The sequence below is a fragment of the Herpailurus yagouaroundi genome, unplaced genomic scaffold, assembly GCF_014898765.1.
Source record: "Herpailurus yagouaroundi ecotype Mexico unplaced genomic scaffold, PumYag 191, whole genome shotgun sequence".
Classification (NCBI taxonomy): domain Eukaryota; kingdom Metazoa; phylum Chordata; class Mammalia; order Carnivora; family Felidae; genus Herpailurus; species Herpailurus yagouaroundi.
Genome location: NW_024412422.1, coordinates 1,381,877 through 1,404,707, shown reverse-complemented (window position 1 = coordinate 1,404,707; position 22,831 = coordinate 1,381,877). Strand labels below are relative to the sequence as shown.

General features: G+C 43.2%; 1 protein-coding gene across 1 annotated transcript; it reads right to left on the bottom strand.

Moving 5' to 3' along the window:
- Positions 1–6,832: 6,832 nt before the first annotated feature.
- On the bottom strand, positions 6,833–22,255 carry SNRPD3 (small nuclear ribonucleoprotein D3 polypeptide). The gene is made up of 4 exons (XM_040443555.1): positions 22,124–22,255; positions 20,576–20,719; positions 8,918–9,110; positions 6,833–7,051 (listed from the first exon to the last, which is right to left on the bottom strand). Exons 2-4 carry the CDS (start codon positions 20,699–20,701, stop codon positions 6,990–6,992), a joined length of 381 nt encoding a protein of 126 aa, XP_040299489.1. The 5' UTR covers positions 20,702–20,719; positions 22,124–22,255; the 3' UTR covers positions 6,833–6,989.
- Between the last annotated feature and the right edge of the window lie 576 nt (positions 22,256–22,831).

Sequence of the window (22,831 nt, the reverse complement as noted above, 5' to 3'; positions counted from 1 at the left end):
TAACGGACTGAGCCACCCAGGCATCCCTCTTTTTTTTTTTTTTTTTTTTTATTGAGGTAACATTCACATAAAATAAAATTAACCATTTTGACCATTTTTTTTAAATTTTATTTTTAAGTAATCTCTACACCCAACATGGGGCTCAAACTCACAACCCCAAGATAAAGAGTTGCATGCTCTACCAACTGAGCCAGTCAGGTGCCCCACCATTTTAAAATGTACAATTCAGTGGCTTTTAGTACATTCTCCATGTTGTGAAACCATCGTCACTAATTGCAGAATGTTTTCATTACCCCCCAAAAGAAACCCCATAGCCATTAAGCAGGCACTCCCTATTCTCCCTTCCCCAGTCTCTGGCACCACTGATCTGCTTTGTCTCTATGAATTTGCCTATTCCGGACTGAATTTCATATATATGGAATCATACATGGCCTTTTTTGCCTGGCTTCTTTCACTCAGCATGTTTGCAAAATGCATCCATGTTGTAGCATGTATGAGTAATTCATTTCTTTTTATGGTTAAATAATATTCCATTGTATGGATGTACCATTTTGTTTATCTGTTCATCAGCTGATGGACATTTGAGTGTTGTTTTCAGAGTTGCTTGAAGTTTATATATCTTTAAATTATCAGTGTACCTTCAAGTAATAAACCACTTCTAATATACAAAATCTTACAATAGTATGCTTTCCTTTCTCCCCTCTTGGCCTTTTTGCCAATATTGTCATGAATTTTACTTTTACATATGTTACAAACCCCATAACACAATCTTTACTCCTTTGTGTGGATACAGATTTCCATCTGGTATAATTTTCCTAATGCCCAAAGGATGTCCTTTAACATTTTGTATAGTAGGTCTCCTCGTGATGAATTTTGTTCCCAGCCTTTGTAGGTCTGAAAACATCTTTTTTTTTTTTTTAATTATTTATTTCTGAGAGAGACAGAGCAGGAGCAGGTGAGGGGCAGAGAAAGTGGGAGACACAGTATTTGAAGTAGGCTCCAGGCTCTGAGTGGTCAGTGCAGAGCCAGATGCGGGCCTCAAACTCACAAGCTGTGAGATCATGACCTGAGCCAAAACCAAGAGTTGGACGCTTAACCAACTGAGCCACCCAGGTGCCTCTAATTTTGTTTAAACATTTTTTTTTAATGCTTTTAAGTTTGTTTTTATGATCCTTTGACTCTTGGGGCCTTACTAATCCTAGAGACTGCCCTCCCAGAGTCGGTTAGGTCCTAGACAGTAAACAATTTACCTGCAGAGCATACCTTTCGTATACAAATTTACTAATCAACTCCAAACACCTTTTACCTAATTATCACACACCAAACCAGTATTTCCTGTCCTAAATCACACCAGGGCCAGGTTATGGACAACTAGAGACCGTTTCTATAGCCAAGAACCCTCTGACTTTATTTGAATTAACAGATTCTAAGCTTACTCAAACTTGTCTACCTTGCCTTGCCCCATGGAAACCACAATAAATGGTCTGAGGCATGCTCTCCCCTCACTCCTACTGCCCCTCTGACCCACCCTGAGGTTTCTTCATGTGATCCTGAATGGCATGGCACTCTCCCTCCTCTTGGGAATTGTAATCAACTTCTTTGAAGGCAGTTATCTCCATGTCTGTCACTTTACTGTACCTGATTAAAACAAAATCCTTGGTACATTTTCAAACAATGGTCTACCCAATATTCTGTGAATTTTTTATCTGCTCGATGGGAACAGGAACAATTCTCAGCCTTGTGTAATGCCTGGCACTGTTATAATCCTTTTTGATGGTTCTTTCCCTGGCCTTGGTTACTTTCCTCCTATTCTCATGCTGATCAGTATTCTGAGTACTCTAAAGAGCCCTTCTACAGATCTCCTGGGTTCTCTGTACAGCTTTCTTCTCTCTGGTGTTCTGTCTCATGAACATGAGTTGCCTCAACCTCTCTGAACTCTTAGCTCAGATTCCTCAACCCAGGTAGCAGGGTCCACTTCAGTTCCCCTTCCCTATTCCAGTGCCCAGAAACTCCCACAAGGCTGTAAGCCATCTTTTTTTCCTCTCTTAGGGATTGCTTTCCTTTGGTATTTGAGTTTTGTTTAATTTTCAGGCATAAGACTAAATCCAGGTACTAACCTCCATTTGGCCAGAGACAGAAAAAAAATTACTGCATGTTTATTTTTTTAAGCTTATGGAATACCCAGCAGGTGAACACAGAAGCTGAGATAGTATCAATGCACCAACTGAATCTTAAACCCTCCCCCTCGCACAGATAACAAACCAGAGTCTTGGAAAGAAGTGGTAGTGGAGGTAGTCAGAACCAGAATCCATTCCTTAAATCTTGATCTAGTTATCTGACATCATTTTTTGTTCTGCATCTTCTTTCTCTTGCCAAGTTGCCCCTTTTAGAGTAACATATTAAAAAAAAAAAAAAAATACATGTTTTTTAAGAGAGAATGTGCTTAAATATCCAGACATCACACAATCTTGAGACTGTCCCTCCCCAAGCTTGGCAAAAAGTTGGAATTTTTTTCTCTAGAGGGTGTAAATTTCTGGACTAGGAAGCCTGTCCAGAGATCTGGAAGACAATAGTCTTGACCTGGATGCCAATTCTGGGCATACTAGAATGCGGAAGCTCCCCAGCCCTCTTCCTTCACTGAGCTCCCACAAGGTCAGCAGTTCAAGGTAAAGCCTCCTGACAAGAGACTGGAAGTTTCCTCCGGGGAACCTGACCAGAGCCCAAGAGGAAAGTCCTAAAGATGGACACTGGCTGGGGATTTACCAAAAATTCCATCAGCTCACCTTACAAGCACATCTTCTTACTATCCCACCTGTAAGTATAAGCAGACTACCAATGATTGCCAGGAAGCTAATGAAAGTCTGTAACATGAAAGACTAAAAGCAAAACAAAAAGAGGACAAAAAGTTTTAAAAAGGGGGCACCTGGGTGGTTCAGTGAGTTGAGCGTCTTGACTTCAGCTCAGGTCATGATCTTGCAGTTCGTGGATTTGAACCCCACATCTGAACCCACATCAGGCTTGCTGCTGTCATCCTATCAGCGCAGAGCCTGCTTCAGATCCTCTGTGCCCCTCTCTCTGCCACTCCCCTGTTTGCTCTATTTCTCAAAAAATAAAACATTTTAAAATAAAAGGGGGAAGAAAACATCATGCAGGGCGATGAAAGCTTCAACAAAGTATATTAAAGTTCTTAGAGATAAGATATTGCAACCATGGAATGTGGTCTTAATTAAAAAAAAAAAAAAAAGGAACAGAGAATTAACTTGGAAATCTTCCATTAGGGGAGATCAAAAGACAAGAAAATGGGGGTGGTAAGGACAGAAAAAATAAGAAAAACAGAGATAGGTCCAGATCCAATACCTGAAGAACAGGAATTCCAGAAAGAAAAACCAGAAGAATAAGGAAAGGAAATCATTAACAAATAATTCAAGAAAGTTTCCCAGTAATGCCAGGAGTGAAGGTTAAGAGTCCATTCTCAAAGGCTCAACAACAGCCTGGCAAGTGCATGAAAACAGACCTCTGCCAAGGCCTGTCACTGAAATTTCAGAACCCTGGCTACAAAAGGGAGAAGGAGTCATATACAAAGACTCTCAGAACACAGAATGGCTTCAGATTCTTCTAACAGCAACACTAGGTGAAAAGTAATAATGCCTTCAAAATTCTAAAAGAAAATATATTCCAAACTAGAACTTCACACCTGATCAAGTATGAGAACGAGACATTTTCAGACATGCAATTCTTTCAAACTACTTCCCATGCACCCCTTTTACTGCAAGCACTCTATCAAAATGGGGTATTAAACCAAGGGGAAGAGGTTACACAGAAAACAGGATTCAGCAGGAGAGAGCTCACAATGACAGCAATATATTAGGCACAAGGGAGAACCAGTTCAGATTGGACCAGGTCAAGAAATTGATAAAATAGACTATGTGTTATGCACTTAGAGAACTCTGGGGTTGAATTAGTGACAAGTGGACAGAAAACTAAGCTAATAACTAATAAAAATCCAAGAGGATTATTAATTCTAGGGAAAAGAAAGTTCTGCAGGAAGGTAACCTAGTTCAGTATGTAGCTCAGCTGTGATTTAAATACCCAGTCGTAGGGCGCCTGGGTGATTCAGTCGGTTAAGCGTCCGACTTCGACTCAGGTCACGATCTCGCGGTCCGTGAGTTCGAGCCCTGTGTTGGGCTCTGGGCTGATGGCTCGGAGCCTGGAGCCTGCTTCTGATTCTGTGTCTCCCTCTCTCTCTGCCCCTCCCCCATTCATGCTCTGTCTCTGTCTCAAAAATAAATAAAACGTTAAAAAAAAATTTTTTTTAAATACCCAGTCATAATGCAAACACTTAATATGATTGAACTAGAATTCTATCAGGGAGGTGGATGATGGGGAGTACATGCATGGTGGGCAAGAGGGAGAAAGAAGTCAAAAGATAATGCCTAAAATGGAAACATCAGTAAATAGCCAAGCACATGTTTATATTTGAGATATGGAGGCAAATACAAACTTATCAGCCAACAGCTGAAGGAGATACTGTGAAGCAGGGAAAATGGGGAAGAGCAGATAGGATAGGAGGGCTGCTGTTTTTCAGAATAAACCTCACAAAACGTTTTGCTCTTTCAATGCAAAACAATTGATATTCTTCCTAAAATGCAGGAATACAAAGCTGTTTTACAAACATATTTTGTTAACGTATTTTTTTCAGATTTATTGTGAAAACAAAACCACAGGGGAACCTGGGTAGCTCAGTTGGGTTGTCTGACTAGATTTTGGCTCAGGTCATGATCTTGCAGTTCGTGGGTTTAAGCCCCGCATGGCGCTCCATGCTGACAGTACAGAGCCTGCTTGGGATGCTCACTCTCTCAAAAAAAAAAAAAAAAAAAAAAAAAAGCCACAAATGGAACTGCCTTACTTTTTCAGGATCTAGACAGAATTTCAGCTAGTTTTTATTATGTAGAATCATGCAACACTGGTATTCCTCCATGGTTTCCAATGTAAACCACATTCACTCAGCTTTTCAGATCCAGGATGCAATTCATTAGTGTTAATTAAGTATAATGTGCTACTAAAGTCTTCCTATAAAAGTACAATTTAAGTAGTGACCGTACTGACCTATTCCAGTCGAGGATATCAAAATGTGGTCTCAGATCTACTGAAACAGATTTACCTGGCAAGGGCATTGCTTAATATGCAGATTCCTGGGCCCTATTCCAGACTAATTCGCCAGCAACCTCTAAGGGTGGGGCCTTGGAATCTTCCTAACAAGATCCCTAAACTGATAATGAAATCTACAGTTCTTACTCACTATATTAATAATTCAATAGGGTCATTAATAATAAGCCAATAAATCAATGCCTGCAAACCAAGGTCACGAGCAGGGAAGAGGGAATTTATACAGGGTAGTAGATATCACAATGTCTAGAATTCCACTTACAAACACTTCAGAGAAATTCTGCTCCATCCACATGCAACTCCACATACGAGTTTCTTTCCTTACCAGAAACGACACATTAACTTTTGGTCAAATCTAAAACAAATGAACTCTAAACTCTATTCACATTAAGTTCATTTGAAATGGCCCCCAGTCTAGGAGCCCCTCTGCTGAGGCAACACAGCCTACAGGGCCACCAGCACACTTCATCCAAATGTGTCACAAGAGCTGGGGGTGCTGAAGCAAGAGGCACAGGGGCTGCTCTGGGGGATGGGTCTCTGAAACCTTATTTATGCACCTGCAGTATCTAACCGACAATCTGAATCTTGTTCCTTAGTTCTTTTATTACAGGAAGAACACAAGGTCTGTTACATCATGGTAGTGCCACAATTATAAGACAAGGCTTGTTAGAAAATCCCTACTTGAGGGGTGCCTGGGTGACTCGGTTAAGCAACCGACTCTTGATTTCAACTCACATTGTGATCTCACGATTCATGGGATTGAGCCCTGCATCAGGCTCTGTGCTGACAGTGTGAAGCCTGCTTGGGATTCTCCCTCTCTGCTCCTCTCTCGCTCTCTCTCTCACAAACTTTAAAAAAAAATAAGAAAAAGGAAATCCTTACTTGATGCCTGGTCAACAGATGTGCTGGATTTTCTTCTTCCTCTTTTATTACTCAAACGATGTGTCCCATGAGCAATGTGCACTGCAAGGGCAATCAGTCCCTTTTCCTCTTAGTAGCTTTTGCTGAAGCTCATCCTATACTGAATCCCTGACAAGACCTCTTTTCAGCATTTGACTTCCAATTTCTGTGTTTTTGTCAGTTATTTGCTTTGCATACCTTGTCCTTTCTACCTCTATTACATTAAAAACTATGGCTGTGCTAATGCATGCTAAGATGCTCTGATAAATGCATAAGAATCTGTCCCCGCATATCACCACAAAACTGGTTATGAAGCCAGTGTAGTAGTCATCAATGTTGGCTATTAGGACTCCCCGAATTATCTTTTAAGTTGAGATTACATTTGCCAAATGCTGAACCACTAGGGTTTCCAGCCTACAAAGATCAGAATGGTGGACTTTTTCTTTGCCCAGGACCACCCATGCTGTGTTGTTCAAGCTGAGCTGATGACATCTCCACAAAGGTTACCTGAACAAAGCACCGTACAAGTGCCTGTGTCTAAAGACCAACAAGACCGTCTGTGTGTTCTTGGAGTTTTTCCATGGGTTTAACCGGCAACTGGCCTGGAACAGCAGCTTAAACTCTTATCAATAACTATGTGATTTCAAAGTACTAGCATTCTCCCAGGACACCTTCCAGGGTGTCAAAATTTAACTTGCTGCCAAAGCAAACAGAACACAAACTCCAAAATGAACACACAGTCCTCCTTTTTTCAAAAAGAAAACAAAACAATCACCACCATATTTATTTAGTTTAACATTTCCTCTGCTCTAAAGAGAAAGATGTCAAAAGGAAACCTAGAACATATACATAAGCATACACCCCCCTGAACCCAGACAACCTAAGGGAAAAAATAACGACAAAGTTCAGTTCAACAGATAAATTTATCTTCGCTTCTGGAAGATGTTTCCACGCCCCATTCCACGTCCTCTTCCTCTTGCAGCCACTGAAAGGTAGGAAAGAAAGGAAAAGGCCAGGTCAGTGAAGTCAGTGAGTGCTCATGCCACAGAACAGCCAGAGCCCTTCCTTGGACACTGGCACAGGAAAGGGCCTGGAAGGCCACCTAGTCCAACACCATGCCTACCACATGTCATTTCCCCATTGCCTGGGGACTGACACCTGGCATCAGAGCTGGAGGGGGCACCAAACTCCTGCCTTCCAATCCAGTCCTGCTCTCAACAAGAGGCCAGGAGTCAGTGTGTTGAAAGCTAAGGTGGTTTGGGAAGCAAGTGTGAGAACCAAAGAAAAGATGAATTCCCAGAGCTGGCCTATGGTGAGGTAATAACACATGACAGATGAATTTAATTCACACTTAAAATTCTGAAACAAATGCTAAACACCTGTTAAATCTGGGTGGCAGGTTTCTTTTTTTTTTTGAGCTACCCTGAAATATAAAACGTTTCGTAATAGCAAAGTAAAACCACACCCCATACGAAGGACATAGACATAATAAGCTGCTGTTGTCTACGACCCCAAGAGTTCTAGGAGAGAACCAGTGGCTTTGAAGGACAAGTGAAAATAGTCTGATGGCTGCTAATCGGAGTCTCACCCCTCTTCCCACTTATAGAGCCTGGAGCCGACCTGAAGAGGGAAGGAAGTCACCCAAGAACCCAGCGACAAGCTGATGGGACTACAGCAAGGGACTGGCAGCACAGATGGCCCAGGCAGAGGCCAACGGGCCTGGGTAAACTCACTGCCACGTGTCTTCTAGTGCACAACTACTGGGCTGAACCTTTTGTTAGAGAAGGTGGTGTAGTTATACAGTGACAATGAGGGCAGCCCTCCCTGAGAAAGCAGAGAGAAAAGCAGTTCTAGTAAGAAAGCCAGTATTCCTGAAAACCATTCCTTCACCAGGACAAAGGTCCAGAGCTTCTGGTTCTACCTGCCCACAAATGCCACTTATCTAGGAAGGGCAAGGAGATTCTCTGATCAGCTTTTTTGAAGGACATTTTAAAGGATTACTCTTACATCTTTAAACTCAAAAGCTACCTCATATATAAAATATGCATAGCAACAAAAGCACTGATGGAGAATCCAGTGACTTTCCTGCACTATAAATCTTTCTACTGACATACATTTTCTAACGAATACACTTGCTTTCTAGATAATCATCATGGCAGAGCTTTTCATGGACCCAAACATAAAACCTCTGACTAGGCTGACCTAAAAGAAAGGCCAGACTAAGGAAGGTCACTGGGTCACTGGGGACATGCTGAAAGGAAGGATTTATTTTCAAATACAAGAATATTCGAAAACAGAAGTTCAGTCCCTTTAATGGGTAAAGATGGCTTAAAACTGCTTATTTCTTATATGAAAATGGATCCCTATCATCAGCATTCCCCCCCCATGCATACTGGGTGTCAACAAACACCCCCAGCTTCTCTGGGAACTGTTGCCCCACTGCTTCAGGAGTCAGCTAATCCAAACTACAGTGCCCCTGCTCAGCAAACTAGGTAAGAGCAAGCTTCCCCCAAACTCTTTGGACAGAATTCCTGGAAACAAAGAGCCTCCCAGAAATGCATTATAGGAGACTTATCTACTCTCTCATTTACGATAGGAGTCCCCTTCCTTTTTCTAAGGAGGCACTTTGGATTTTGAATAAGCCTTAAGAATGTGATCAGGTGAGGCAAGACAGAGAAGGCGAGATAAGGTCCCCAGATCTTCACAGGTGTGGGCCCCAAGCCTGCAGGGTGACAGATGTAGACATGGCTGAAGTCGAAGTCCACCCTATGCCCAGGCAATTAACAGGGCCCTTTCCTAAAAGATACATGACAAACACATATGTTAAAACCAGTGCATGAGGAGCACATACCTTGGGCCTTCAGAATAGCAGCTTTTCCCCGGCCAGCCCCTGAGCCTTGGTTTTTATTTTTCATGCTCTTTAACATGGGTGCATTTTTCAGCATGTCAGGCAAGATGAGAAAGCGGATCTTGCTGCCACGGATGTACACCTGCTCCAGCTGTGCCACTCGGCCGTCTCTGTATGTGACTGTGATGTTGGACATCTGGAAGGGAAACAGTAAGGGCCAACAGCATGAGCAGAGAACAAGGACACACAAAGAGGGGGAGCCTTGAGTGGTGGGAGGGCAAGTCCAGAAACGCACAAACTAACATCATGAAATGAAGGAGCCAGGCAAAGCCAGGGAAATAGGAGGACCTACGACGTGTGCGAGAGACTGTGCAAAGAACTTCACATATATGATCCTCATGGCACCTCCAGGATAGGTATGAGTATTCCCAATTTTACAGATAAAAAAAACAAAAAAACCAAAAACACACACAAAACTAAAGCACTTGTCTAAAGTCCAACAGCCAGAATGAAAGGATCCAGACTCAAACCCAGTTGGCCTGACTCCAGAGCCCTAACTCTGCTATACTGCCTCCCCTGCCAGCATGTGAAGGGCTCTCAATGGTAAAAAAAAAACTATAATTTAAACAGCTCTGAACTGCCTGTCCAAACTGTGTCCTCTCTTGCATCTGTCCGGCACACAGATTGCAAAGGGACCGTGAAGGTCATGAGTGTGCACCAGAGGCAGCTCTTACCCTCCCAGACTGCATATTCAAGAAGGCAAAATAGAGCCTCTTTAGCTTCAGTGACTAGGAATGGAGAAGTATAGGTGGTGATGCCTGTATGAAGGGTCCAGAATAATGGGGAAGGTGTGAGGCAAGAGCCTGCACTGAGAGACACAACACTTGGGCACCAACCCATAGGACACGAGAACTGGAGCAGAGCAAGGGGACAGGGGACAGAGTCATCACCATGGAGACTATGGGGGTCACTCAAGTTTGTGGAAAGAGGGAGGGTGGACAGGGTTAAGGCAGCACATTGGAAAGATCAATATGCCAACATGCATAAGCTATGGGATGGAGAGACAGGGACCCTAGAGGGGAAACCACATGGCAGACTGGCTTAGCATAGAAGGGTGCCACAAACCTGCCAGTGCCAATCTTAACAGATACGATGTTTCCCACAAAAAGTAGCTTATTTTGAATCTTTTGGATCGAAGAGTATTATAATTTATTCAGTATAGGTCAAAGCCCACAGTGTAAAGAGAGATGCTGTCTCCCAGATTTCTGACTGGTTTGTTGCCACCTTTACATTCCTTTTCAAGTGCTAACTGGCCACCCAGCCTCTGCAAGAACATCCAGGGTGAAAAAAGAGTAACAACACTCTAGGGCCATCCTGCTAAATCTGTGCAGTGGAACAGTTTACAGAACTTCAACCCACTGCCCCTGTTCCATCCTCAGGGGTAAGAGGTCTCAAGTTTGCCATAAATCTTCTGTCCCAGGCTCAACATCCCCAGTTTCTTAACAAATTCCCACACAGGTTCTAAATCCTTGCCATCCTGTTCTTGCCTTGAAGAATACCATAACCTCTGATGTCACAAATGAACACCAGGGATGGTTAAACTACTTGAGAAACCTGGGTCTGACCCAGGCTCACAAATACCAGATACGCCCATGACTCTGGAGCAGACAGAATAGGACTGAGAACCTATATTTGAGAACTGGCCCTGCCGTTTGTTAGAAATGTTACTCTGGGTAAGTCTCCAGGTTCAGTTCCCTCATGCACAAAGGGTGGGAAATACAACACAACAAAGCCAACTTTTATGGAGCACTTATTAGTGTCCCAGGCAATTTGACATCATAACTCAAATAAATCACACAATTCTACAAGATGGATACCATCATCATCTCCACTAGAGAGATGAAGCAGCACAGCCACCAGAGGCAGGTCTGTCCCCAGAGGCCACACCTTTACCCACTCTATTCTCCTGCCTAAGGTCACACTGCCCCTGTGTGGCCTGGACAGGACCTGAATTCAGGTCTATCTAACTCTAAACTCACACTCTTCAACCATACATCAGATCACCACTTACTTCCTCCAATAATTAAGGAACAAGTCAAATGAGAGAAATATGTCTAAATGATGTCCCTATTACCTAGTATATATTAGAAACTCAGTAAATAATGAATCTAAATGACAGTTAAGACATCTATTTTGGAGGCTGTGCTACTTCTCCAGCACATCCCAGTACATCTCACCCATTCCTTTGTCAAAACCTCCCCAACCCACTTTGAAAATCCCCAACAGAGGGTGTTCTGTAAGACCAACAAGACAAACTGTCCTGGCTGAAGCAGGAAAGGGTCCAGCATCAACTGACTCCTATGACAACCCTAATAATGACCAGGTCGGCTACTGCTCTCATGCACCCCCTGCAGCACCCACAAAGAAATGGCTGCACTGTTATAAAGCCCCCCAGTCTCGCCCACCCACACAGCTTGTTAATAAGCCTGAGCTATGTTGGCATCACAAGCCAAAGGCAACAACTTGAGTGAACTAGGTTTCAGTGAAAGTCAGGCAGAACCACCTACCTTACTCAACTTTCCCAAACAGCCACAATGAAACACAGGTAGCATAAACCAGGTGCCTAACTGAAATGACATCTTGGGAGAGAGATCTTAGTACAGTCAAAATTGTGGGAATTTCCTCACACATCCAGGTCCAAGAGGAAAGCAATGTTGGGGTGCCTTGGGGTCATCGATCACAATATCCCTGTTGTGGGACACATAGCAAGCACTCAACAAGTGTCTGGTCCCCTCCTCCACTCTCCCCTCCCCTACCATTAATAGCAGAGCCTCCCTCTTTTGTTCTGATCCCTTCTACTCAACTTCCTGCCTGAAATCTGACACTCCTAGAGGCAACAGGCTCTAGCAGGTTTACTCTACACCTCATCTTCAGAAACTGTGGTTAAGACCAGAGATCTGGGGCTCAGAGGTACAGGTTTAGATCTGCTTCTTCCATGTTTGGTCACCCTGGGCATCTGGAAGCTTGTCCTCAAAGAAGTCCTTCGAAAGATCTATTGCACATAAAAACACTACCATAGCACCTGGTATAGAATAAATGAATGGAAGCTTCTGGTACTATTAAGCACACAGCCTTCTGGAGACAGGTCCCAGCTTGACAAGCTAAACTAAGACTTTTAAAATATTTAATAGTACCCAGATCTTGGTTTTTAAATTTTACTCCCAACCAAAAAGAAACCAAAGCTACCTGAAGAACTGGCTGATTAAGAGTTGGGATAGAGAAGTAAAAGATGAGCCTGTAACATACATCTTGTTCTGGAAGGTTAAGTACATGCTCTCCCAAAATGGCCAGGACACACTAAAAGGAGCCAGCTTCTGGACCAATTTGGGATAATTCAAGCAAAGCAATGACAGTAACAGATTATAATCCATTTAATGAAACAGAAACCCATAAACAGAAACTGATAATAAATGGATAAACGGGGGATAAGGAAAGGCTCTTCCATACAGTAGACCTAGTAAATAAAGAATGATGGAGTTAAAAACAAAAACCATTCTTTTGCAACCATCATAGTAAAAAGATTCAAGCATCTTCATTCAAGAATCCTCACTGAATGCTAAATGGGGGGTGGTGGAGGTGGCAATGAGAAACCGAATACACACGATATTTATTTAAAGAATCTCCCCCACAAAATTCTCATTAGTTGCAAAACGAAAGAAGAATATACAGTGGAGAGACCACAAGACACCTCACCCAAATGATCAAGGTTAACATCACCAATAAAGGGCAAACAGGTGTTTGGGCCTCCAAGTGACACCCTGAGAAGGAGAAATCACTTACACAGTAACAGCCAAAACAAACAAATAAAAAAAAAAACCCAAATGTAATCATGAGAACACACCAGAGAAACTCCAATTAAAAGACATTCTAAAACAAGTAACTGGCCCTATTCTTCAAAAACATCAATGCTGTGAAAAGCAAAAGCAGAGGAACTGTCCCAGACAAAAGAAGCACAAAGCAAGCTGATAACCAAGCGCAGTATGTGATCCTGAACTTAACAGTACACAGAGGAAAATACTGTATGTACAGATTACATCTAGATAAATAGTTTTTCCTTCTAGTTAGACAACTAGGTATCTGAAGAAATTCCCAAACACACTGCATTCAGAAATTTCAAGAACTTCCTGATATTAACTCTAGGCAGTTGGCTAATGACAATCATGTGAGGGCTTCTTTCAGGTTATCATTTTTACACGAAGAACTCATGCACAGGCCATTATCCTACAGACCATTATGCCATAGCATGGGGAGGGCGGGTGGGGAGTTGAACAGTCCAGTCAGTGATGGGGTGGTCATGCCAAAGTCCCCAAAGCATTATTTCAGCTCCTGTAGTCTCTGAACTCTATCACCTTCTCTCACCAAGATTTCCAGGAATTATGTTACTTTAAGAACAGTGAAGAAGCTCCTGGGTGGCTCAGTTGGTTAAGCGACCAACTTTGGCTCAGGTCATAATCTCGCAGTCCGTGAATTCAAGCCCTGCATCGGGCTCTGTGCTGACAGCTGGAGTCTGGAGCCTGCTTCAGATCCTGTGTCTCCCTCTCTCTCTGCCCCTCCCCACTCATGCTCTGTCTCTCTCTCTCTCTGTCAAAAATAAACAAACATTAAAAAAAAAAAAAAAAAAAAAGAACAGTGAAATTTTGGGTTTGACCGTTACCCTCCTATTTTTGGTTTTGGTCCTTTTATTTTATCAAGATATAATTTATATATAACATTGCCGAAGTTTAAGATACACAGTACACTGATTTGATAACATTTATATTGCAGTATGCCTGCTATGGTAGCATTAACTAACATCTCTATCATGTCACATAATTATCATTTCTTCTACAGATGAAAACAAGTAAGATCTACTACCTTAGCAAATTTAATGTTTATGATACAGTTTTGCTGCCTATAATCACTATACTGTATATTAGAATGCCAGGATTTATTTATCTACTAACTGCATACCCTCTTATTTTTATTTAATATTATTTTTTAATTTATTTACTGAGAAAGAGTGAGCAGGGGAGGGGTAGAGAAGACAGGAAGGGGGAGAGCACAGAGCCTGATGAGGGGTTCAAACTCATGAACCACGAGATCATGATCTGAGCCGAAATCAAGAGTCTGATGTTAAACTGACTGAGCCACCCAAGTGTCCCTACATTCTTCTTTTTAGGGGCGCCTGGGTGGCGCAGTCGGTTAAGCGTCGACTTCAGCCAGGTCACGATCTCGCGGTCTGTGAGTTCGAGCCCCGCGTCGGGCTCTGGGCTGACGGCTCAGAGCCTGGAGCCTGTTTCCGATTCTGTGTCTCCCTCTCTCTCTGCCCCTCCCCCGTTCATGCTCTGTCTCTCTCTGTCCCATAAATAAATAAAAAACGTTGAAAAAAAAATTTAAAAAAAAAAAATAAATAAATAAATAAATAAATAAATAATATTTACTGTGCTTCATGATCATAAACTTAACTCATACTTGTCATTTTTTTAAATGAAAAGAAATTTTCTTAAAAATTTTAATCCCATTAGGGCGGGTTCAGTTCAAAGAGCATGTGACTCTTGATCTGGGGGTCATAAGTTCAAGCCCTTTGTTGGTATAGAGATTACTAAAAAATAAATAAGAACTTTAAATAAAATTTTGTGTTTAGAGAGTGAGCAAGCACAACCAAGTGAGGCGGGGAGGGGCAGAGGGAGAGAATCTGAAGCAGCCCAGTGCAGTATGGACGCGGGCCTCAATCTCACAACCCTAAGATCATGACCTGAGCCAAAATCAAGAGGCGCTTAACTGAGCACCCAAACACTCCAAACACCAAAAAAAATTTTTTTTAACTTTCAAAAAAATTTTTACATTAGAGAGAGAGAACGTACACATGTGCACACAAACTGGGAAGAGGGGAAGAGGGAGAAAGAATCTTAAGCAGGCTCTGCTGGAGCCCAACATGGGACAGGGCTCTATTCCACGACCCTGAGATCATGACCTGAGCCGAAATTAAGAGTCAGATGCTCAACAGACTGAGCCGCTAAAAAAAATTTTTTAATCACATTTAATTCCCACCAAAAGAGAACTACTCACTTTGGTTTTCCTCAAAAACTTAATGCATTTTTATGTATCACTTATAATCTGGCTTTTATGTTCATAAAACTGGGAACACATTGTGGAGATTTGTTTTCCCCGCTTATGTCAACAGCATTTTCCCATGATGTTAAATATTCTTCTATGTTCTTTGACTGGATGCATAATATTCTTTGTAACGTCCCCTAATTTGTTTACCATAAATTATTTAACTCATTAGAAATGTCTGTTGCTGGGGAGTCTGGGTGGCTCAGGTGGTTAAGTGTTGACTTCAGCTCAGTTCATGATCTCATACTTCGTGGGTTCAAGCCCCACATGGGGCTCTGTGCTGACAGCTGAAAGCCTGGAACCTGCTTCGGATTCTGTGTCTCCCTCTCTCTCTGCCCCCCTCCCCAACTCGTGCTCTGTCTCTCTCTCAAAAATAAGTAACACATTAAAAAAAAAAAAAAAAAGGAAATGTCTGTTTTCAGGTTTCCATCATCAAAAACAGCACTGCAATATAAACCCCTGTCCACAATTTTTGATTCATTTTTAGAAGCAGAATTAAAGCACCAAAGGTGCTTATTGCTTCTATATTGACGTATGTTAAACATTTAACCTATCTATACTTCTACTGGCAAACTAGTAAGGAACCCTTGGTAGAATTATTCATTTTATTTTGCCATCTTTTAAGTTTAGAAATTCTTATTGTTCCCCAATTTGCGTGTCTGATAATAAGGCCATGATTTTTAGATGTCAAATGTCCACTTCACATATTTTCTTCTGTTAATTAGCCATTTTTTGACTTGGGTCATCCACTTTTAATTGGAAAATTAACATTTCTACTGTAAAAGCTATTTCTATGTTTAAATATAAACTTCCATCATAAAAAAATTATGAGATGCACTAAATGTCTGAATACGGACTGTTGCCGAGCTGGGAGAACCTGTCTAGCATTCACTAAGACTCTACAAAAGAACCTCTAGGGACGCCTCACACTGGATACCTTACAAAATCCAGCCATAAAACTTGCCCCCCAAAGGTTACATATAGTCTATAAAATCAAAATGATGTGCTTATTTCAACTCATAATTCCTCACCTTAAACTCATTTTTTGTTTTTAATATTTTACCAAGTATCTAACTAGAAAGGTTATTTCTTAAGAAATATATATTTTTTTACTTTGAAGAAAAATCCCCTTGTTCCCTCCTTAACATTTAATAAAGACAGGATGCTTCAAAACCATGGTTAAGTACACATAACCAAAAACAGAAACTTTCCCATTTGGGGGCCTCTGGCATTAAGTCACCAGGCTGAGCAAGAGACAGGATCAGGTCCCACCTCTGCTACAAACAAAAATCAGCTCAAGACTACATGGAGAGCCACAGAGGCCTTTCTCACCCCATACACACAGGGCCAATAGAAGATGCTCGCAGCAGCACGTGCAGGGCTCTGTCACCCATAATGATGCCACATTCTACAGCACTGGCTAGACGATCATGCCTGCCCTGCAGCTGTGGGGTACAGAAGAGAAGGACAAGGCTCCCAGCCTTTCCAGCCAAACCTCAGATGCCAAGAAGCATCTACACCCTCTGACCCTATGAGCACCATCTCAGGGAGCTCATCATAGATTAACGCTTGCATATGTTACATTTTCAATGCCAAATAAGGGCTGTGGTAACAGGCTACATTAAAAATACCCAAGGAACCCAAAAAGAAGGTGTATTTTATTTTGTTTTGTTTTGTTTTTTAATTTGTTTTAAATGCTTATTTATTTTTGAGAGAGAGAGAGAGACAGAGTGAGTGGAGGAGAGCAGAGAGAGAGGGAGACACAGAATCCAAAGCAGGCTCCAGGCTCCGAATCGTCAGTACAGAGCCCGACATGGGGCTCGAACTCACGAGCTGTGAGATCATGACCTGAGCTGAAGTCGGACACTCAACTGAGTGAGCCACCAAGGTGCCCCATTTTATTTTGTTTTTTAATGTTTATTTATTTATTTTGAGAGAGAGAGAGAGAGAGAGAGAGAGAGAGAGAGAGAATCCCAAGCAGGCTCTGTGCTATCAGCACAGAGCCCAATACAGGGCTCTATCTCATGAACTGTAAGATCATGGCCTGAGCCGAAATCAAGAGTCAGATGCCTAATTGACTAAGCCACCCAGGCGCCCCAAGGTGTATTTTGTCTGGAGACGTTGTTGACAACATTATATAATGGTATAAGACCATATCTCTTTCATTAAGGCCCAGGGGGAAAATGTCTCCCACATCCAAGCGCCAGGGAAAACTGCACAACTGGTATTTTATCTTAAGGACACCATGCATTTCAGAACTGCTGATTTCCCTCTGTCAGGACTCTTAAGTAGCTTAGAACAGAATGTACCTTTATTAAATGTACAGGGATTCACGTTTACATTTCTGGGTACTAACTACCTGGCTGGCTTCATTTTACAGTCTACCCCAGGTTACCTGTACCTTGACCTATCTGTCCATTTTTACCTTACCATATAGTTTTTTTGTGAACCACCTCTAATTTTTTTTGAAAGCAGAGTAAAAAATACATACTAGAAACCCAAGACACATCCCTAGGGGGAAAAAAGTCCATGCCAATTGTGGTTGTGGGGAGATTCTCTCATTTGGTTTCCAAATCTTTGTAGTGTGTGACCCACCACACTTTTACAATAAAAAATGCTATTAAAACCCAACATCAAATGGCAAACACTAAACTCCAGTTGCCCTCTAGCAAAGGGTAGCAAGTGCTAAGAGGATGCTCTCACCCTCAAAGGGCAGACTAACTGGGGCCAGGAAGGAAGGAAAGCAGCAGGTATTGCAGGAGCCACTGGCTTACACATCCCGGGAATGGGTGAATGAACTGTGCTATGTTTACTATGGTATATTTAGCTATGCCACAGCCTACTGGTTTTATTCAGTGAGCCAGGCTTAGGTAAACTCAGTGAAGCCTCGGCATCTGGGCACGGGTGGTGTTATGGGCTGAATCCTAGCCACCCCCGATTCATATGTTGAAGTCTTAACCCCCCAGGATCTTAGAATGTGACCAAATTTAGAGACTGGATCCTTACAGAGGTAACTGGGCCCTAATTCAATGTGACTTGTGTCCTCATAAGATGCAACACAGGAAACAGACACAAAAGGAAAACCACGTGAAGATACATGAAGAAGAGAAGCATCTATAAGCCAAGGAGAGAGAGGCCTGGAACAGAGCCTTCCTTCATGGCCCTCAGAAGAACCAACCATGTGACATCATGGTCTCTAACTTCTAGCTTCCAGAACCCTGAGGGAATAAATGTGCTGGTTTAAGCCACCCAGTGTGAAACTTTGTTATGACAGCCCTAGCAGATTAACATAGGTGGGAAGCAAGTGGCTGGCTCCCACCATTTGACATGCATTCACTCATTTATTCTGCACTATAATGCTGAAGCTGAGGTGCTATTTTTATCCCTGATTTCGAAAGGAGGGAACAGAGGGTGAGAGGTGCACAGCTCGCCCCAAGTCACATAAGATAGCAAGCTGCAACCTGATTTGAGATCTATCACCTGGCTCTATGTTTTATATCACACTGTCCACATGTGAGAGATCACCAAGGTGATCTGGTCAGACATCCTCATGTTACAAATGGGAAGTCTGAGGCCCTGGAAGCTCAGGAGTTGTCCAAATAAGCAGCTGGATAAACACATTAAGATTCCCTACCCCCAGTCTTGCATTCTAACTCACCAAAATAAAGTATCTTAAAATGGATGGGGATGGCTTAAACCAGAGGACTGGATCTATGACAGGGGTATCTCACAAAGACAAGGTAGGCAAGGCCCCACAGGACCTTTAGAGAGTCGACATCATCTGCCCATATGGCATCAACACTGAAGAGAGAGGGGCGCCTGGGTGGCTCAGGTGGTTAAGTTAAGCATCCAACTCTTGATTTTGGCTCAGGTCATGATCTCATTGTTCATAAAATTGAACCCTGCATGGGCATGACGGCACGGAGCCTGCCTGGGATTCTCTCTCTGCCCCTCTCCTCCACCACTCTCTCCCTCAAAAAATAAACATTAAAACAAACAAAAACACTGAACAGAGAAACCTGCAATCACTAGGTGTCTATCTCCCTGAATACCAAGGAAATGTCCTCACTTGCTGGTCAAGGTGGCAGGAAGATGATGCTCAAAGCTACGATGAGATCACAAATAAATGAATGAACCCTGTGAAGCAATGACAGTTAGTACACCTGATCTGCAGTGTGACCTTGGGTAAGTCACTTTCTCTTTCCGATCTTCAGTTTTCTCACATCAAAAACATTAACAGGAACCATACGTGGATATGTATAACGTGCATGGCAAAGAACTAGCTGCTGCACACACACAACTCATTTGATTTCTAGAATGGCCCCAGGGTGTGTTATCCCTGTGGCAGTCTTCAGAATGCACTGCTCAGATCTCCCCTCAAGGGTTGTCAGGCTATGAGGCATGGAGGGAGCTGAAAGCCTCCAGCTTCCACCTGTAGGATCAATCACAGCTTTTGCCCTGAAGTCAGTCTCCCCAGACTGCCAGCCAATGACTGGTCACGGTGGGCATCCTAGAGCCAGGCTGTTTCTGACCCATGCTAGAATTCTTAGGCTTAGACTTCTTCTAATGAGCAAACTTTGTTGGCTGAGACTTCTTCAGAGATATGCTACCGTCTAAGCCTCTTCCCATTCAGTCTTATCTTTTCCCTCTCCCTTTCCCCAGCACCAGACCAGTATAGATTGAAAGCTCTCCTGCCTACTCCTACTCCCTCTCCTTTATCCTTCATTGTCATTTCCCCCAATAAATCTCTCACACAACTAACTCTGTCTTGGTATCTATGTCCCATTTCACAGATGAGGAAACTGAGGCAATTAGCATGATTAAAGTCAGATAATTAGGATCCAACCCTACACCTCTGATTCTAAAACCAAAGTTCTGAACTGATGGTTTAAAGAATGAAGGAGAAAGTGTGCTGATATACCTTGCAAAAGATATGTTATAGAAATTCATGTGATTATTAGCAAAATGCAAAGTGGTGCCATGGGAAGGGCACGGTATCAGGAAGATGCTCTAACATTTATTAGCAGAAGGACATTCAATAGATGAGTCTTTTAATATTATCGTATTTTATGGATGACAAAACTATCACTGAACCTGCTTACCTCACAAGATAGTTGCTATAATCAAATGAGACTCATCCTCCAAGAAAGAGTGGAAGCTTCTGCTAACTGCAAAGCATTATGCAAGCATGTAGGGGCAAAAGGAAAATGGCCCTGAATCTGATGAATTCTACCAAAGGGAGTAGTGCCACTTCTCTTAAACAAGTCCTCAAAATATGGGAAATGATTATAGGATGGAGAAAACAAAGGGCAAAGTTAAATATTCCAAATGGCTCTTATTTACGCTCACATCACCACACCTAGAACAGTGCCTGGCACACACCAGGCACTCCATAAATAACTGTTCGACAAGAAGGACTTCAAAAAGACCTCCAACCACTATCTTTCTGTGCTCCAATAGAGAGGCCCAAGCTTCCCCCATAACCTCATGTGGAAAGCAGGATACCTGGCAGTTCATGTTGTCCTCCGCCTCAATGAGCTTCCCACGATACACCTCGCCGGTGTTTGTCTCACATGTCACGATGTGACCCTCAGCCTCGTGTAGGACTTTAATCGGCACACCAATAGACATCTTGGCAGGAAAAGAGTTCTACAGTGAGAGAGACACCAGTTAGTTCATCTTTCAGAGCCTGAGAAGTCATGTGGCACATATCATGCCTCCCTTAAGGCCTGACACTCCATCAAACTTAGTAAGAATGCCAAAGCTGCCATTTTGTACAGAAAAAATGCTTAACTCCTAGCTTGAAGAACTTATGTGGGATGGGGAAGGATGGGGGGCTGGAGAGACGGAAGGCTAATGGGATGAGAAGAAAGCATCTTCCATCTCCCTCCATGCTACCATATGCCCCTTTATCTTCATCAGATAATCAGTAACCAATACTGTGTGTGTACACAGTACATCAGGGAGCTGAGATGTAAATGCCATACAATGTTTTTGGCAACCCAGAGATGTGGATGACACCACTTTGAGAACCCATGATGTAGACCTAGCCAATACAGTAGCCACGGTCCACATGTAGCTATTTAAACTAAACTTAAAGTGAAATAAAATGAAAACGAAACATTTACTCCCTCAGTCACATTAGCCACATTTCAAGTGGTCAATGGTCACATGTGGCTAGTGCTTACAGTACTGGGCAGTGCAGTAAAGACAAAAGGACCCAGGCAAATCTAGAAGGGGCTGTGCATTTAATTCAACCCATTAAGTACTCTTTGACCCTCCACTTACATCATCAAGGTTAAAAGCAAAAGTGTTCACAAAGAGACAACAGCCATAAGCAGGAAATGCTTGGAGGAGAAACATAATCAGGGCAATCACCTGACTTGATACAACTCAGAGACAAGCAGTAGATTTCGTATTCCCAGATGAGCAAGTACCGAAAGTTAAAATACATCATGTGTGTTCAAGAGAGGAAAGGGAACATGAGGGTAGGAAAGACAGTCACCCTTGGTGAGGAGCCTCAGGAGTCTGATTTTATGCTGAAACAGTGGGGAACTACTGCAGGATTATAGGTAAGGAATGACCCAATATAAAGGCAGAAGCACTTACAAAATGGATCAAACACAGCTTATTTTTTTTCAAACACAGTTTAGGAGCAAGGAAACTTGATAAAACTTCTGTAACAATATGGAAAATATTGAGAGGATAAGTGCCTGAAAAGGGGATGGAGGCAGAGATGCAAACAACTTTGAAAAATATTACCCAGATGGGACTTGGGCGAAGGAAGTCTGCCAGAAATGATTTCAACACTACTGCTTGTATGTTCGGGAAAAAAACATGGCCTGGAGAAGTACAGAACGCGAAGGGCATGTACTTTGGGGAAAAGTGAACGAACTTCCAGGCGCTAGCGAGGCAACGCTGATGTTTGAGTGACCCGGGCTTCCCGCTCTTCTCTCTACCCGAGCCTCCCAGAGCTCCTCGGCGGCGCGTGCTTCTCCAGCCCCAGAACCCTCACAAATGCTTCGGTCTACCCTCGCCTGCCCCAAGCCTCACCTCACCGGCTCCGGCCTACTCTTCCTTTCCCGTGTGGCAGCAAGTCGAGCAACTACGAAGGTGTGAGCCAAGGAATGGCGGGTCCCGCGCTCCCAGAATACCACGCGTTCCCAAAATGCTGCGCGCAGAGCCCGCCCCTTTCCTTTTCGTAGTGGTGAGCGCGGTCCTGCCTTTGCTTCCTCCTCACCCTACCGACCGGGAAACGTGGACTCTGGTACGATAGTTCCGGCCCCGGAAGAGAGGGCTGGTGACGGCGCCCAGGTGTCGCCGGAAACACTGATCCTGGGGCGGCAAGGGGGGGTGGGGAACTCGCGTTTCCAAACACCTCACACCAGGGACAGGATGGACTGTGAGACGGGGATCCGGGACCTGGGCTCTCGGATCGGGGGCAACAGGTGGAGGGGCCGAGGGCCAGGACCTCCCCTCACAATTTAACCTTTGGAACCGGCACTGCCAGGTAAGGGGAGCCCTCAGTAAGGCGAGGTATCTCACCATACGAGTAGAGAAACAGGTATAGAGAGTAGAGCTGGGGCCGACCCAGAGCCGGCCCTCAGCGAGTCGCAGTAGTGTTAGGTCTTCTTGAACCCCGCGGTGTACGGGTAAGACCTGGCCTTAGTCTAGCAAAGAAACTGCCGCTGAGAAGAGACTGAGTTTGCGAAGATGAAGAGTCTCTGGGGAACCAAGGCTCGCGGAAAGGTAGGGCTTCGG